Genomic DNA, 20,115 nt, shown 5'->3' on the forward strand with positions numbered 1-20,115 from the left:
TGTATAGGACAACCTCAGGATTAGGTCCAATGTATAGGACAACCTCAGGATTAGGTCCAATGTAAGGGACAACCTCAGGATTAGGTCCAATGTATAGGACAACCTCAGGATTAGGTCCAATGTATAGGACAACCTCAGGATTAGGTCCAATGTATAGGACAACCTCAGGATTAGGTCCAATGTCAAGGACAACCTCAGGATTAGGTCCAATGTCAAGGACAACCTCAGGATTAGGTCCAATGTATAGGACAACCTCAGGATTAGGTCCAATGTCAAGGACAACCTCAGGATTAGGTCCAATGTATAGGACAACCTCAGGATTAGGTCCAATGTATAGGACAACCTCAGGATTAGGTCCAATGTATAGGACAACCTCAGGATTAGGTCCAATGTATAGGACAACCTCAGGATTAGGTCCAATGTATAGGACAACCTCAGGATTAGGTCCAATGTATAGGACAACCTCAGGATTAGGTCCAATGTCAAGGACAACCTCAGGATTAGGTCCAATGTATAGGACAACCTCAGGATTAGGTCCAATGTCAAGGACAACCTCAGGATTAGGTCCAATGTCAAGGACAACCTCAGGATTAGGTCCAATGTATAGGACAACCTCAGGATTAGGTCCAATGTATAGGACAACCTCAGGATTAGGTCCAATGTCAAGGACAACCTCAGGATTAGGTCCAATGTATAGGACAACCTCAGGATTAGGTCCAATGTATAGGACAACCTCAGGATTAGGTCCAATGTATAGGACAACCTCAGGATTAGGTCCAATGTCAAGGACAACCTCAGGATTAGGGTCCAATGTCATAGGACAACCTCAGGATTAGGTCCAATGTCAAGGACAACCTCAGGATTAGGTCCAATGTATAGGACAACCTCAGGATTAGGTCCAATGTCAAGGACAACCTCAGGATTAGGTCCAATGTATAGGACAACCTCAGGATTAGGTCCAATGTATAGGACAACCTCAGGATTAGGTCCAATGTATAGGACAACCTCAGGATTAGGTCCAATGTATAGGACAACCTCAGGATTAGGTCCAATGTATAGGACAACCTCAGGATTAGGTCCAATGTCTAGGACAACCTCAGGATTAGGTCCAATGTATAGGACAACCTCAGGATTAGGTCCAATGTATAGGACAACCTCAGGATTAGGTCCAATGTATAGGACAACCTCAGGATTAGGTCCAATGTATAGGACAACCTCAGGATTAGGTCCAATGTATAGGACAACCTCAGGATTAGGTCCAATGTATAGGACAACCTCAGGATTAGGTCCAATGTATAGGACAACCTCAGGATTAGGTCCAATGTATAGGACAACCTCAGGATTAGGTCCAATGTATAGGACAACCTCAGGATTAGGTCCAATGTATAGGACAACCTCAGGATTAGGTCCAATGTATAGGACAACCTCAGGATTAGGTCCAATGTATAGGCAACCTCAGGATTAGGTCCAATGTATAGGACAACCTCAGGATTAGGTCCAATGTATAGGACAACCTCAGGATTAGGTCCAATGTATAGGACAACCTCAGGATTAGGTCCAATGTATAGGGCAACCTCAGGATTAGGTCCAATGTATAGGGCAACCTCAGGATTAGGTCCAATGTCAAGGACAACCTCAGGATTAGGTCCAATGTATAGGGACAACCTCAGGATTAGGTCCAATGTATAGGACAACCTCAGGATTAGGTCCAATGTATAGGACAACCTCAGGATTAGGTCCAATGTATAGGACAACCTCAGGATTAGGTCCAATGTATAGGACAACCTCAGGATTAGGTCCAATGTATAGGGCAACCTCGGGATTAGGTCCAATGTATAGGACAACCTCAGGATTAGGTCCAATGTATAGGACAACCTCAGGATTAGGTCCAATGTATAGGGCAACCTCAGGATTAGGTCCAATGTCAAGGACAACCTCAGGATTAGGTCCAATGTATAGGACAACCTCAGGATTAGGTCCAATGTATAGGACAACCTCAGGATTAGGTCCAATGTATAGGACAACCTCAGGATTAGGTCCAATGTATAGGACAACCTCAGGATTAGGTCCAATGTATAGGACAACCTCAGGATTAGGTCCAATATGTATAGGACAACCTCAGGATTAGGTCCAATGTATAGGACAACCTCAGGATTAGGTCCAATGTATAGGGACAACCTCAGGATTAGGTCCAATGTATAGGACAACCTCAGGATTAGGTCCAATGTATAGGACAACCTCAGGATTAGGTCCAATGTATAGGACAACCTCAGGATTAGGTCCAATGTATAGGGCAACCTCAGGATTAGGTCCAATGTATAGGACAACCTCAGGATTAGGTCCAATGTATAGGACAACCTCAGGATTAGGTCCAATGTATAGGACAACCTCAGGATTAGGTCCAATGTATAGGACAACCTCAGGATTAGGTCCAATGTATAGGACAACCTCAGGATTAGGTCCAATGTATAGGGACAACCTCAGGATTAGGTCCAATGTCAAGGACAACCTCAGGATTAGGTCCAATGTCATAGGACAACCTCAGGATTAGGTCCAATGTATAGGACAACCTCAGGATTAGGTCCAATGTATAGGACAACCTCAGGATTAGGTCCAATGTATAGGACAACCTCAGGATTAGGTCCAATGTATAGGACAACCTCAGGATTAGGTCCAATGTATAGGACAACCTCAGGATTAGGTCCAATGTATAGGGCAACCTCAGGATTAGGTCCAATGTCAAGGACAACCTCAGGATTAGGTCCAATGTATAGGACAACCTCAGGATTAGGTCCAATGTATAGGACAACCTCAGGATTAGGTCCAATGTATAGGACAACCTCAGGATTAGGTCCAATGTATAGGACAACCTCAGGATTAGGTCCAATGTATAGGACAACCTCAGGATTAGGTCCAATGTATAGGACAACCTCAGGATTAGGTCCAATGTATAGGACAACCTCAGGATTAGGTCCAATGTATAGGACAACCTCAGGATTAGGTCCAATGTATAGGACAACCTCAGGATTAGGTCCAATGTATAGGACAACCTCAGGATTAGGTCCAATGTATAGGACAACCTCAGGATTAGGTCCAATGTATAGGGCAACCAGATTAGTCAGGATTAGGTCCAATGTCAAGGACAACCTCAGGATTAGGTCCAATGTCATAGGACAACCTCAGGATTGGTCCAATGTCAAGGACAACCTCAGGATTAGGTCCAATGTCATAGGACAACCTCAGGATTAGGTCCAATGTGTATAGGACAACCTCAGGATTAGGTCCAATGTATAGGACAACCTCAGGATTAGGTCCAATGTATAGGACAACCTCAGGATTAGGTCCAATGTCAAGGACAACCTCAGGATTAGGTCCAATGTATAGGACAACCAGGATTAGGTCAAGGGCAACCTCAGGATTAGGTCCAATGTCAAGGACAACCTCAGGATTAGGTCCAATGTCAAGGCAACCTCAGGATTAGGTCCAATGTAAGGGACAACCTCAGGATTAGGTCCAATGTATAGGACAACCTCAGGATTAGGTCCAATGTATAGGACAACCTCAGGATTAGGTCCAATGTATAGGACAACCTCAGGATTAGGTCCAATGTATAGGACAACCTCAGGATTAGGTCCAATGTAAGGACAACCTCAGGATTAGGTCCAATGTATAGGACAACCTCAGGATTAGGTCCAATGTATAGGGCAACCTCAGGATTAGGTCCAATGTATAGGACAACCTCAGGATTAGGTCCAATGTATAGGACAACCTCAGGATTAGGTCCAATGTATAGGACAACCTCAGGATTAGGTCCAATGTATAGGACAACCTCAGGATTAGGTCCAATGTATAGGACAACCTCAGGATTAGGTCCAATGTATAGGACAACCTCAGGATTAGGTCCAATGTATAGGACAACCTCAGGATTAGGTCCAATGTATAGGACAACCTCAGGATTAGGTCCAATGTCAAGGACAACCTCAGGATTAGGTCCAATGTATAGGACAACCTCAGGATTAGGTCCAATGTCAAGGACAACCTCAGGATTAGGTCCAATGTCAAGGACAACCTCAGGATTAGGTCCAATGTATAGGACAACCTCAGGATTAGGTCCAATGTATAGGGACAACCTCAGGATTAGGTCCAATGTATAGGACAACCTCAGGATTAGGTCCAATGTCAAGGACAACCTCAGGATTAGGTCCAATGTATAGGACAACCTCAGGATTAGGTCCAATGTATAGGACAACCTCAGGATTAGGTCCAATGTATAGGCAACCTCAGGATTAGGTCAATGTATAGGACAACCTCAGGATTAGGTCAATGTATAGGACAACCTCAGGATTAGGTCCAATGTATAGGACAACCTCAGGATTAGGTCCAATGTATAGGACAACCTCAGGATTAGGTCCAATGTATAGGACAACCTCAGGATTAGGTCCAATGTATAGGACAACCTCAGGATTAGGTCCAATGTATAGGACAAACCTCAGGATTAGGTCCAATGTAAGGACAACCTCAGGATTAGGTCCAATGTATAGGACAACCTCAGGATTAGGTCCAATGTATAAGGACAACCTCAGGATTAGGTCCAATGTCAAGGACAACCTCAGGATTAGGTCCAATGTATAGGACAACCTCAGGATTAGGTCCAATGTATAGGGACAACCTCAGGATTAGGTCCAATGTATAGGACAACCTCAGGATTAGGTCCAATGTATAGGACACCTCAGGATTAGGTCCAATGTATAGGACAACCTCAGGATTAGGTCCAATGTATAGGACAACCTCAGGATTAGGTCCAATGTATAGGACAACCTCAGGATTAGGTCCAATGTATAGGACAACCTCAGGATTAGGTCCAATGTATAGGACAACCTCAGGATTTCCAATGTAGGACAACCTCAGGATTAGGTCCAAGGACAACCTCAGGATTAGGTCTAATGTATAAGGACAACCTCAGGATTAGGTCCAATGTATAGGACAACCTCAGGATTAGGTCCAATGTATAGGACAACCTCAGGATTAGGTCCAATGTAGGACAACCTCAGGATTAGGTCCAATGTATAGGACAACCTCAGGATTAGGTCCAATGTATAGGACAACCTCAGGATTAGGTCCAATGTATAGGACAACCTCAGGATTAGGTCCAATGTATAGGACAAACCTCAGGATTAGGTCCAATGTATAGGACAATCTCAGGATTAGGTCCAATGTATAGGACAATCTCAGGATTAGGTCCAATGTAAGGACAACCTCAGGATTAGGTCCAATGTATCAAGGACAACCTCAGGATTAGGTCTAATGTATAGGACAACCTCAGGATTAGGTCCAATGTCAAGGACAACCTCAGGATTAGGTCCAATGTCAAGGACAACCTCAGGATTAGGTCCAATGTATAGGACAACCTCAGGATTAGGTCCAATGTATAGGACAACCTCAGGATTAGGTCCAATGTATAGGACAACCTCAGGATTAGGTCTCAATAGTAATAGGACAACCTCAGGATTAGGTCCAATGTATAGGACAACCTCGGGATTAGGTCCAATGTATAAGACAACCTCAGGATTAGGTCCAATGTCAAGGACAACCTCAGGATTAGGTCCAATGTATAGGACAACCTCAGGATTAGGTCCAATGTATAGGACAACCTCAGGATTAGGTCCAATGTATAGGACAACCTCAGGATTAGGTCCAATGTATAGGACAACCTCAGGATTAGGTCCAATGTCAAGGACAACCTCAGGATTAGGTCCAATGTCAAGGACAACCTCAGGATTAGGCTCAGTGTATAGGACAACCTCAGGATTAACACAAACAAAGGATTCACGGTCGGGTCCAAGGTTGAATTATCTTATAGAAGTGAAAATTGAAATGAGGCTGTAAGAAATTAATACGTCTATGATTTATAGTGAAATGGTATGACTGTCCATCATCATCATTTAATGCTGGCGAATATTTGTCTTTATGATTGAGAACTGGTTGCTGTGTGAAAATTGACGCTGCCGCTTTATTTGTGACGGTGCGGTGAAGGTCCCTGCGGATCGATACTGCTGTGATCCTTCTGCCATGACTACACCAGGCAGGATCAGCTAACCGCTAATTCCATAACTTATCCTTCGGTGATTGTCTTCGTCTTCGATTTGGTCTCTCCTTCATTAGCACCACGGATATGATAGCTGTCAATATGTAGCTATCTCCAATGTATCAACAAATAGAATCGTCTGATTTATTTAAGGCAGCTTCGTTTGTATTTGTTAGCATGTCTACAAGAGAACGGGTCAGCATCAGATTCAACAGTTCTCAGAATTGTTTTTTTATTTGTAGACAAATCTTGTATATTTATCACTGTAGTACCTATCCCAGACATGGTATTAGTTTTTATTCAGACACCTCATTTGACGATATATAGTAACCATGCCCAGCTCATCTCTAAATATTCTCTTCATTTTGCAACAAATTTTATGTCACACAGGAACAGTAAAAAGTAAATTGGAGCCATAATTTAGAATAGAAACGACGATAAATCTGGCTGTAGTCCCGTTACTAACGATCCTGGATTGATACAAGTAGACATTTTGTGTATCCTGTGTTATAACAGTTCACTATTCACTGGTACAGAACAATGAAGCCTGATATGTCCCTGTGTCCTTTTATAGTTGGAACCTTCAAATTATCAGGGTGACAAATAGGACAGAGGGTAGGATGTATGACAAAGTAGGGAGGCAAATAGGACAGGGGGTAGGATGTAGGACAAATGAGTGAGGCAAATAGGACAGGGGTAGGATGTAGGACAAAGGAGGGAGGCAAATAGGACAGGGGTAGGATGTAGGACAAAGGAGGGAGGCAAATAGGAAGGGGTAGGATGTAGGACAAAGGAGGAGGCAAATAGGACAGGGGTAGGATGTAGGACAAAGGAGGGAGGCAAATAGGACAGGGGTAGGATGTAGGACAAAGGAGGGAGGCAAATAGGACAGGGGTAGGATGTAGGACAAAGGAGGGAGGCAAATAGGACAGGGGTAGGATGTAGGACAAAGGAGGGAGGCAAATAGGACAGGGGTAGGATGTAGGACAAAGGAGGGAGGCAAATAGGACAGGGGTAGGATGTAGGACAAAGGAGGGAGGCAAATAGGACAGGGGTAGGATGTAGGACAAAGGAGGGAGGCAAATAGGACAGGGGTATGGATGTAGGACAAAGGAGGGAGGCAAATAGGACAGGGGTAGGATGTAGGACAAAGGAGGGAGGCAAATAGGACAGGGGTAGGATGTAGGACAAAGGAGGGAGGCAAATAGGACAGGGGGTAGGATGTAGGACAAAGGAGGGAGGCAAATAGGACAGGGGGTAGGATGTAGGACAAAGGAGGGAGGCAAATAGGACAGGGGGTAGGATGTAGGACAAAGGAGGGAGGCAAATAGTTATATCAGTGCTAGGTTGTTTCTTAATGTTTGCTGTGGAACCACAAATATGAGAAAGGTGACAAAATTTGTTTTGAGGTCGTTTCGGTTCAATAGGCCAACCATACATATTGCTACTGACAAGATATTTTGAAAGCTCTAGACCATGAAAAAAGATAATGTTTTGTAAGGAACTAATAAAGTACCCTAACAAGACCACTTTCTGGTGGTCCAAACTGACTTTGACTAATTAACTCATTCACCCCTGAAATTTCATAATGGACTGGTCTAGTCTTTGATTTAGAAGAGTCCAAATGTGTCTTCAGGGGTGAATGTGTTTAGACCAAATTTGTCTTTGTCCCCTGTGTGGTCTTTATACACAGGTAAGACTGCAGTATGAGAAAAGTGCTGGACCTGCATCATCAGGTGATCACACAGACTTAAATTGAATACTGAAAGTCTTAACTGCATGGATTTTTAGTGTTAAACCCTATGTGTATCAATCAGTTACAGAATACATGTAAGAATGGACTCCGGGGATGGTACTGCTGTAGTTATAGGTCAATGTTCAACATTAATATCCTGTTATGTTCCTGTAGTAGTATGTTATGTATACACAAATAAACACCAAGAGTAAAAGAAAACACAAAGTAAGCTAAGGTTGGGTAATCTGACTAAATCATCAAATACTATCATTTTAATCATTTTTACTTCCATGAAATTCAATGACAGTTCTTGTTGGGCAGTTGCCAGGTACTGATGGCTGGTTGGTGGTTTTTCTCTGGGTACTCCAGTTTTCCTCCACCAGCAAACCTTGCATGTGCTTACATGACCCTGGCTGTTAATAGGACGTAAAACTGAACATTTTCCCTATATAAAGTAATAACCATGCGTGATTTTCCAGATGAGAACTACACCAAGCTGGCCATGGATACCCTAGAGGAATTGGACTGGTGTCTGGACCAGTTAGAAACAATCCAGACACATCGCTCCGTCAGTGACATGGCGTCTAGCAAGGTCAGTAACTCAACATTTGTGTCACATTCTGTTAAAATACCCTTCATCTTTAACATTTCATAAGCTTGACTTGAGACCAAGGTTATAAAATAATATTCACACAAAGTAAAAGGGGGTTATACTGGAATGGGGTTGTCCATCTGTCTGTCTATAGACACAACATTGTGTGGCAAAATCTTCCTAAACTACTGAACAGATTTTGATGAAATTTGGTACACAGAACCCTGACATACAGGAGAGTTCTGTAAACTATATAGGGTTCTACAATGTCCCCTATTAATGGAGTTATTACTAAATTAGTGCAACGGGAGGTAATTAGTCATTCACTCTGGTGATAGTTCTAGTTTTAAAGTGGCCTTATGTTTAGATATGACCTATAGCAGCCTAAGGTGAACAACTACAAAGTTTGTTCAAACAAATGACCTTGACTTTTACGTAGGTATTAAGTAGACAAAAAATCTCTAAACTATCCTTTCTTGAAAACCAAGAGGCCCATAGAACTGATATTTGGCCCGTAGCTACCTTTTTGGCCCGTATCTAGCTTTGGCAAAAAGTTCCTAAATTTGTTTGATGATTGACCTTGAAATTTATTTTAGGTCATAGGGTCATAATCAACTATCATTTAGGCCTACAATGACAGGAGTTACACTCAGCTATCACAAAATTTGTCTGAAGTTAGTTAAAAGTTTTCGGAAAAAGCATGGGGCTTCCTTATTAAAGCAGGCTTTTTCAGTTGGAAAAATACTGTTTATGGTTAGTAAATGTAACAGCTAGGTACTGGAGTAATATATAAGCAATTTCATTTTTATTTTTAAACTTAATTGGGAGTACATTAAAGCCAAAAGTTTCTTAAATTTTGTTGTTTCCTCCAATAAAAATAGTTTATTATAATATGTATATTTTGAAATTGAACACCAAAGGTTTGTTTTCTTCATTGCAGTTTAAACGAATGTTGAATCGAGAGTTGAGTCATTTTGCGGAATCGAGTAAATCAGGAAACCAAATAGCTGAATATATCTGTAGCACATATCTAGGTAAGTTTGTATTTTTAGTATATAATTTATTCATTCACCCCTAAAGACACATTTGAACTCTTCCAAATCAAACACTGGAATAGTCCACTATGAACTTTCCGGGATGAATGAGTTAAATGGAACATTAAGAGGATTCTAAGATACTAACATGACATGTTGGTCGAGTATGAAAAGCTCTAGCTTGTTTGCGATTGCAACATCAAAATATTTCTATGGATGAAATTTTATCATAACTCCAAACCATGAATAAAAGTACATACACATATTTCATTTTGTACAGTATTCAATGAAGGAATTATTATTGGATGAAAGGTACAGAAAGAAAAAAACAGTTGAAATAAGGATAGGTCAAAAACCTCAAGAATGAACACTCGATTGTCTCCCCTTCAGTGTATTACTCAGATCACACTATTTTGACTGCATGACTCTAAAGTCATGTAAATAATAAAAAACAATGGGCTTTGTCAAAAAATATGATATTGTATAGTATCATATATCCTATTGATCCATTTGATGTTGGTTGTCTATGTCAGAAATAAGAAAGGCAGCAAATTTTTGTCTAGCGCTGCTCATCAAAAAATTAGAACCTTCACGAATTACATCATATTACTAAATGTGTGTGAAGTTTATTTTGATGTGTAAAATAAAAGAAATTAGAACACCATCGAGTGCAAAGAGGTGGAATGATTCCAATTTTTCATTTTGATCACAGAGTTACTTCCCTTTAGCCTTTGTTGTTTTTAAGTAGTGCATACTAAATCAAGTGTTTATGTAATGAATAACAATATAAAAAATTGTCTGTGTTTTTTCAACATCAGTGAAGACAATTTTATTGATTTTGATGATGCACTTACAAAATATGTACAGTTTGTCTGGAATTTGAGATTTTAAATGGCAAATTGGAAGGACAGCAAATTATTTTTTTTATGTTTTAACATCAAAGATAGGCATGGTGATACAGTCTCTGATTAAATACAATTGGACCTGTCTCCATGTGTACTATTTTTTAAACTTCGCTGATTTGAAATTGACTAGTTGAAAAAAAATGTCTGCATCACAAATTGCCCTAATGGCCTCCGGCAGTCATCCCCAGATTGTGTGTTAACAAAGTCTGTGTTGTGAAATTTATCTCAATTTGTTTTGTGCTATGATGCACAAACAACTTTTATCTATAATTAAAATTGTTGTATCACTTTAATTTCAATAAGGTGTGTTTGTCCCTGTCTGTCAACTTGTACCGTAGTCACCTAAATTAAAGCCCATTGTTTAATGATTGATATTTTATAATTAAAGATGCTCCACCCCCGGCAGAACATAAGTGATACCCATCATTTGAACAATAACTGATGTATAATCGTGTTTATATGTGTCTAACTAACACATAAAAGCATGTAAAATAATTTATTTTGCTTTTGGTGCATGCACAATCAGTACTTATTTCCATATAGGATATTGTACTATGGAGTTTTTTCGGGAGGCAATTAATTATTTTTAATATTTTCATATTAAGAAAAAAAAAAGCTCTTACTTTTTAATGGTGGTAATGGTGTAAAGTAAGTAACTTTTGTTGCTGAAGAAAAATTGTTCTTTGTCAGCTCCTGTTTTTGATAGAGAAAAATATCATTTGTCAGCAGTGGAGCATCTTTAACAAATTTTTAAAATGAATTTGGAAAATTAAAACCTCTTGAATGGTGTAAGTTTTATCTGTACTAATCTTTCCTAAATAAAAAAAATATTCAACCCCATTTTAGCTGAACTGAAACAAATTTCAATGTCAAAAATTAAACTTTTAATTAGAAAAAAAAAATGAACAGTGAACGCATTAATTGCATAAAAGGTTAAAAGTTAACATAAATACATTAAGGTTATAGTATACCTCTGTTTCATTTACACCTATTTTTTCTTGCCAAACTGAAATGATCCTTAAGATTATATCTATTATAGCCTTTTAATTTGTAGATGATTAGAGTATGTACATGCATGTTCATACTACAAACTAAGCTGTGTGGGCCTTAATGATGTAGATGATGAATGTAAAATCCAATAAATGTTAGAAGACTTTATGAATGAAGTTTTATGAGCACGAAGACCTGTGGGGGGTTCCTGTTAAACTTCTAATCGGAAAATAAAGACCCGTTGTATAAGTTGATTGGCTGTGGGGCTAGTAAACAGCTAGGGGCATTAATTACGTTAAATACGGTGAGACTAAATTCTCTCTTACAAGATATCTCGGTGTGCGGAACCAATGGATGCCAGCCAACCTATATGAGAGTTCTCATCATATGAACTGCCAGTCACTAGACGAGCAAGCAAACCTACCATGATTTTAATTCCATCTGAATTAAACTTCCAAAAATATCTAACTCGCAACTCACGATTTCAAACATATTTCATAATATAGAAGAGGAAAAAAGTTGCATGAGTCTTGGCTGTGTGTAGCGCTGGCGCCTTGGAAGACATCTGTGTATTTAGGTAATTAAGGCTAAGCCAGCCAGTCTGTGTAGACGGATTCAAACTAATACCTACAGTCTAACTGTATAGACACTTACATATGTATACAATTATTGACTGTAGAAACAAAAAAATCTACAAATTTCTTATAAAATCACTTCAACTGTTATTTATACAGTGATCGATAATGGAGAATAGAAGATAATAAATGTTGTCTAGTCAAACCTGTCTAAAAAGTCCACTGAAGGGACCAATAACAAATGGTCTGTATAGCCAAGTGGTCTTTATACACAGGTCAAATTTTGTCTAAATTTACCATTTGGGACCCTGAGAAAGTGGTCTTATTAAGCAGGGGGTCTTTATACAGAGGTGGTATCTAAAGCAGATCTGTCTGTATCTTCATTTGCCTTTTAAGAAGTTTCAAATATCTGATTTAAAGTTTGAATTGTCTTTCATAAAGATTTATTGAAAGATAACATAATCAGGGAAAAGATTTGAATAATAGATAACGTATTAAGGATAAATGTATATTATGATTTTACCAAATAAGGATAATTATGTGGGCATGCAGTTCATAGGATCATTTGTTTTACATCCTTTGTTGAAATTCTAGATTAATATTTACAGTCGAAAAAAATTCCGAGAGTCTGAAAGTATGATTTATTTCATTCCTTTTGCCAGTAGATTTAACGATAAAAGATGAGCAACAGTGACTCACCATGCTACATTTATTGAGTAAATTAAAGCTAATAAAATAAAGGCCAATGTTAGAGAAGTGTCTGTGATGAGTTGCAGAAGATTGGCTTCATTTCCTTAAGTTGTAATTTATCAGTCTGCTAATGAAGACTTTCCTCTGACATGTATGGTCGGTAGATTAACAGTTAGGTTAGCAGGTCAGTCATTCTTTATCATTGTATACATATGAACATGCTACAGTAATTAACCTTGAATGTGAACATGTACTGCCAACGTCACGGAGAACATTATCAAATAGATACGCCACTTGCTACATTAACATTATCATGCATTAAGTCTAGACAGCACCGTGTTACAACATCCACTAATACATGGATCTAGATTTTTTCTAATGTTAATTCTGATTTTTCTCCCAATCATGAGAAATCTATAACAAACAGATGGTATTATGGAGGAGGCCTGTCCTTATGTCTGATGTTGGTTGTTTGTGTGGAAGTAAATCTAGGTGGCAAAATGCCTTCCTGTACCAACTGTAGGGCACCAGTCTCTGACATCAAACTATCAAATGGTGATTAGTTCAGGTGTTAAACACCTGTCTACCTTTACTTAACACTGGTCTACCTGTACATCAGGTAAAACCTGTCTACGTTTACATCAGGTAAAAATCATGTAAATAAGACACCTGTCTAAACCTGAAACAAAACAATTGGTCTACTGTTACATCACAGGGTAAAACCTGTCTAACGTTCTGGTACATCAGGTAAATAAGGGACACCTGTCTACGTTGAACATAACACAGGTAAATACCTGTAGGTAATCAGGTTAAAACATGTCTACGTTTACATCAGGTAAATAAGACACCTGTCTACCTGAACGTAACACTGGTCTACCTGTACATCAGGTAAAACATGTATACCTTTACATCAGGTAAATAAGACACCTGTCTACCTGAACGTAACACTGGTCTACCTGTACATCAGGTAAAACATGTATACACCTGTCTACCTGAACGTAACACTGGTCTACCTGTACATCAGGTAAAACATGTATACCTTTACATCAGGTAAATAAGACACCTGTCTACCTGAACATAACACTGGTCTACCTGTACATCAGGTAAAACATGTATACCTTTACATCAGGTAAATAAGACACCTGTCTACCTGAACGTAACACTGGTCTACCTGTACATCAGGTAAAACATGTATACCTTTACATCAGGTAAATAAGACACCTGTCTACCTGAACGTAACACTGGTCTACCTGTACATCAGGTAAAACTGTCTACCTTTACATCAGGTAAATAAGACACCTGTCTACCTGATAACACTGGTCTACCTGTACATCAGGTAAAACTGTTACTTTACATCAGGTAAATAAGACACCTGTCTACCTGAACGTAACACTGGTCTACCTGTACATCAGGTAAAACATGTATACCTTTACATCAGGTAAATAAGACACCTGTCTACCTGAACATAACACTGGTCTACCTGTACATCAGGTAAAACATGTATACCTTTACATCAGGTAAATAAGACACCTGTCTACCTGAACATAACACTGGTCTACCTGTACATCAGGTAAAACCTGTCTACGTTTACATCAGGTAAATAAGACACCTGTCTACCTGAACGTAACACTGGTCTACCTGTACATCAGGTAAAACATGTATACCTTTACATCAGGTAAATAAGACACCTGTCTACCTGAACATAACACTGGTCTACCTGTACATCAGGTAAAACCTGTCTACGTTTACATCAGGTAAATAAGACACCTGTCTACCTGAACGTAACACTGGTCTACCTGTACATCAGGTAAAACATGTATACCTTTACATCAGGTAAATAAGACACCTGTCTACCTGAACATAACACTGGTCTACCTGTACATCAGGTAAAACCTGTCTACGTTTACATCAGGTAAATAAGACACCTGTCTACCTGAACATAACACTGGTCTACCTGTACATCAGGTAAAACATGTATACCTTTACATCAGGTAAATAAGACACCTGTCTACCTGAACGTAACACTGGTCTACCTGTACATCAGGTAAAACATGTATACCTTTACATCAGGTAAATAAGACACCTGTCTACCTGAACGTAACACTGGTCTACCTGTACATCAGGTAAAACCTGTCTACGTTTACATCAGGTAAATAAGACACCTGTCTACCTGAACGTAACACTGGTCTACCTGTACATCAGGTAAAACATGTATACCTTTACATCAGGTAAATAAGACACCTGTCTACTTGAACGTAACACTCGTCTACCTGTACATTAGGTAAAACATGTATACCTTTACATCAGGTAAATAAGACGCCAGTCTACCCTATTTTGACCAGACTTTCATAAATCAAATTAAAGTATTAGACACATGTCTTCATTTGCTTTAGACATAAGACACTTGTCTACCTGGCTATAATCTGTTAATGCAATCTCATGTTTTGAATAAGATACCTATCTTATGTAACCTCATAGATAAGATAACTGTTTTTGAACTTATGATAGGAATAAAACTTGCTTGTCCTTTATAGACAGTTGTCCGTTATATAGAGGCCTGATATAGTGGCACCAAATGGGGTTGATGGGTCTGTCCTTTATGGACAGGTGTCCTTTATATAGAGGTCAGTTGTAGTGGCACCAAATGGGGTTGATGAATCAGTCCTTTATGGACAGGTGTCCTTTATATAGAGGTCAGTTATAGTGGCACCAAATAGAGTTGATGAAGTCTGTCCTTTATAGACAGGTGTCTTTAATACAGAGGTCAATTATATAGAAAATTGCACCAAATGGAGTTGATGAGTCTGTCCTTTATAGACATGTGTCCTTTATGTAGAGGCCAGTCATAGTTGCACAAATTGGGTTAAATGAATCGGTCCTTTAAAGACAGGTGACCTTTATAAAGAGGTGTCTGACTGTGTTATATTTGCTAGTTATATAACAATGCTGCACTAGGAATCCCATACATAAATAAAAAGGAATTATAGATGGGATATGTAGCTATCTAGGAAACGTTTCTATATCTGTGTTGATACATGGATATATGACATACAAAATGATAATACAGATTCCATTAAATAAAGGTTATGTGATTAATTAGTAAATTATCAGCTGCACTACTGCAGCTTTGTGGGTGGTTACAGTGAGGCACACATTTATCATCAACGGTGAGGATAAGCTAAACAGAGGCGTTATTAAACATCCCAGATGTAATAGTTTTGTGGGTAGACTGTGGTTGTTCTGCCACAGGAAATATCGAGATGACGAGGATATATTGTCAGCAGATATGTTGTACTAAGGGTTTTGTTTTTTTTTCTTGTAAAAAATCCCATTGGTCGATCGTCAGACAGGTGCAGCTAGCGGAAGAATTGCGTCAAATGTTGCACGTCTTCAACCTCAGGTTTATCTGCAGGCCTTCATTGAGAGTGAGTCTGTGTGTATATCTCAGTCAGTTTTACTTACGTATGTACTTATCAACCAATACACTGCCTGGTAACAACAGTCACTAATGACTAATATTAAAACATTTAGGGGAAGTGGATTATCTACGTATTAATCAGCTAAGATACAACACTGACACCAAAAAATAACCCAAGGCTTTAAAACCTGTATATACTGAACACCACAGTAATACCTGTCTATACTGAGCATCACAGTAAAACCTATCTATACTGAACACCACAGTAAAACCTGTCTATACTGAACATCACAGTAAAACCTTTCTAAACTGAACACCACAGTAAAACCTGTCTATACTGAACATCACAGTAAACCCTGTCTATACTGAACACCACACCTGTCTATATGAACAACAGTAAAACCTGTCTATACTGAACTCAACAGTAACCTGTCTATACTGAACATCACAGTAAAACCTGTCTATACTGAACATCACAGTAAAACCTGTCTATACTGAACATCACAGTATGAAACACTAATGTCTATACTGAACACACAGTAAAACTGTCTATAACAGTACATCACAGTAAAACCTGTCTATACTGAACACACAGTAAAACACACTGTATAACACCACACAGTAAAACCTGTCTATACTGAACACACAGTAAAACCTGTCTATACTAACACACAGTAAAACCTGTCTATACTGAACACCACAGTAAAACCTGTCTATACTGAACATCACAGTAAAACCTGTCTATACTGAACATCACAGTAAAACCTGTCTATACTAAACCCAACAGTAAAACCTGTCTATACTGAACACACAGTAAACTGTAAACACAGTAAACCTGTCTATACTGAAACACACGTTACACACAGTAACCTGTCTATACTAAACATCACAGTAAAACCTGTCTATACTGAACACACAGTAAAACTGTCTATACTGAACACACAGTAAAACTGTCTATACTATAAAACATCACAGTAAAACCTGTCTATACTGAAACATCACACTGTAAACACCTGTCTGTCTATACTGAACACACACAGTAAAACCTGTCTATACTAAACACACAGTAAAACCTGTCTATACTAACACACACAGTAAAACCTGTCTATACTGAACACCACAGTAAAACCTGTCTATACTTAACATCACAGTAAAACCTGTCTAACTACACTAAACACACAGTAAAACCTGTCTATACTAACACAACAGTAAAACCTGTCTATACTAAACACACAGTAAAACCTGTCTATACTAACACACAGTAAAACCTGTCTATACTGAACACAACAGTAAAATCTGTCTATACTAAACACACAGTAAAACCTGTCTATACCAACATCACAATATATAGGCCTACTGAACAGTATATCATTAAACCTGACTTGATTAAACCTGACTTGACCGAATACTACAATAAAACCTGTCTATATTGAACTAAACAACAAAAAATATTCCTCACATCCCAATACACTGATTGAACTTTTCAGTACGAAACAATCCGTTACACCACTCAAACATACTTTTACTAATCACAGCACTAAAACCTGTATATACTGAACAAAAACCTATCTTGATCAAAAGGAATAAAAGATCTCTATAAAACAGTAGAATGATTTGGAAAAAAAAAGTAATTGCTGCCGTCATTTGTCATTAAGCTGTCAGTTAATATGAAATGAGTCAGATTTAAAAGGGATCAGACCATACACATGCACCTTTCACATATTGCTTGACAGATCTTGCCATGAAACTGTCGTTCAAATTGACTGATGTAACTGTGTGTGCCATATTGTACATACATGCAACATCCGTGTGTGGAATATGTCTTAACTGATTTTGTAGTTTTTGACAGATAAAAGGTTAAAAACCCATGATTTTTAAAACTGCTAATCAGAATTAAACTCTGATAAGGGAGGAAAAACGATTCCAACATGAATAAATATATGCGTATTTTGATGGTTCAAAAATATCAACATTAATCAAATGAAATGAGCAAAAATGGGTTCAGTAAGGTTACATACATAAAGACGATTCAAATAAGGTTAAATAGTTTGAGATTATTTAGATTATCTTAATGCGAAAAAAAAGTCTTTAAATCACAAACAGCCGTGAAAACAGTGGTATCTTAGAAACAAACAAATCTTGACTGATTTAAGCTTGTTATCTAAAAAATTATAAAACACTGTTTCTCAGTTGGTGAAATAGCCTTCCATTCACAAATCGTTAATTTTTGAATTACTAGAAATACCTGAACATGCGAGACTACCTAGGGAAGCGGCCTGATGCTATGAAACAGGTAATTGTGTATAGATCAAGTTTTGGCTTCTGTCTGGATGTTATCATGGACGATTCTGTCGAAAACAAACAGACGATTCTTTATTGATTATATTTTGACCTTTGACCCTGGTTTTAACTGATCCTCCCCGTAAATCTGGTATTATCCACCATCCCCTGCCCCGTCCTGGTACTTTACCTCCCATCAGGTATTGGCAAAAGTAGACTTTTTTTAGACGGACATGGGGGGAAATGTATTATGAAGCGTAAACAACATTGTTTGAATAGCAGACTGAATTCTGACTGTGTAATTATAGATCTCTATATAATCTAGGCCATCGCTGGTTTTCGTTGAATGTCGGAACGCTAGGAAGCAAACTTTGTTTTGTATGACTTAGACTACATCAGCTGATTTTATCCAGAATCATTTTGTATCATCTTCTGTGAATAATTTCCTAACTGTGCATGTCATTTCTGGGCTATGTTACCCCAGGCATATCTTGATCCAAGATATTTTATTTTGTAAACGTACCAGTGACATACAGAAATCTTGTTGATACATTATTATCTCTATAATTATAGTAATCCCCCCCCCCTCCACAACGAAGTGTACAGGGAGGGGGGGGGGAGTGGTATTAGTCCGTCCACTCTGACGACAGTTCTACTTGTTATAGGCTATGGATATGTTTGTATATCAACGCATCAGTGGTGAAAAGCTATAGCTCTGTAACATTTTGAATAGTTTAGGTGTGTATTCAAAGTGCTTGACTAAAATTCGTTAAAATTTTAAATAAAAAGTGCATTACTAAATTCATTGAAATTTTGTCATGTCAAGCTAAATTAAATTAAAATTATTTTTGAAATTAAATTCAGAGAATTAAAAACAAAACTCTTTACTGTGCCAAATTCTTTCACAAGGAAAATGCAAAATCATGCATATATATAGCTTATTAATTTCATAGTTTTTTTATATAGCTGCTTTGGTGTGATACAAAGGTATTCAGGGCTTATGAATAACCAAAAAATTTATTATACAAGAAGTTAAGTACAAGAGCACTAAATCAATCATGTCAACTTGACCTTGGCATCTAAACGATCATTCCTTCCTGTCGTGATTGTGTTCTGGCCAGACTGATGCTGGAACGGTCTGGTCCAGCTGTCAAGGTCATTGGACATATTATCACATGTCATGACTTTACAAAAAACAAAGAATGTTTTATCTCTAGCCAATCACATCCTGATCTTAACACATTTTATAACAAGTCTCCATATTAAGACTTATCATACGATATTGTTTTTACCTCCTTCATTTGGAAACCGTCATTTGTAAAATACATCTATAAACACCTTCATTTGTGAAATTCTTATGAAATTTAATTTTATCTGGAGACCTCATTCTCAAAATCTTCTTTATAAGGTTCATTGATAAAATTAATTGAAACCTCTTGATAGAATTATTATCTTTATGGAAACTTTCTATGATAAAACTTTTTTGAAACTGTTGAGAGGGTGCAGTGGTCATATGTGTGAGAGCCAGTCGGGATATAACAATCACTGTGTTAGACTGTGTCTGTCTCTCCATTCCTTTGTCTGTCCCTCCGTTCCTTTGTCTGTCCCTCCATTCCTTTGTCTGTCCCTTCATTCCTTTATCTGTCCCTCCATTCCTTTGTCTGTCCCTCCATTCCTTTGTCTGTCTCTCCATTCCTTTGTCTGTCTCTCCATTCCTTTGTCTGTCTCTCCATTCCTTTGTCTGTCCCTCCATTCCTTTGTCTGTCTCTCCATTCCTTTGTCTGTCCCTCCATTCCTTTGTCTGTCCCTCC

General features: G+C 38.5%; 1 protein-coding gene across 6 annotated transcripts in view; it reads left to right on the forward strand.

The window, feature by feature from the left end:
- The window catches only part of LOC138324751 (3',5'-cyclic-AMP phosphodiesterase 4C-like), a 267,694-nt gene that overhangs the window by 224,820 nt on the left and 22,759 nt on the right, over positions 1-20,115 (forward strand). For all 6 annotated transcript variants that reach the window (XM_069269870.1, XM_069269872.1, XM_069269871.1 and 3 more), the window contains 2 exons: positions 8,300-8,412; positions 9,353-9,446. In XM_069269870.1, coding sequence (XP_069125971.1) covers positions 8,300-8,412; positions 9,353-9,446 — 207 coding nt within the window. The remainder of the gene's footprint in view (positions 1-8,299; positions 8,413-9,352; positions 9,447-20,115) is intronic.

Source organism: Argopecten irradians, chromosome 6 (assembly GCF_041381155.1).
Source record: "Argopecten irradians isolate NY chromosome 6, Ai_NY, whole genome shotgun sequence".
NCBI lineage: Eukaryota > Metazoa > Mollusca > Bivalvia > Pectinida > Pectinidae > Argopecten > Argopecten irradians.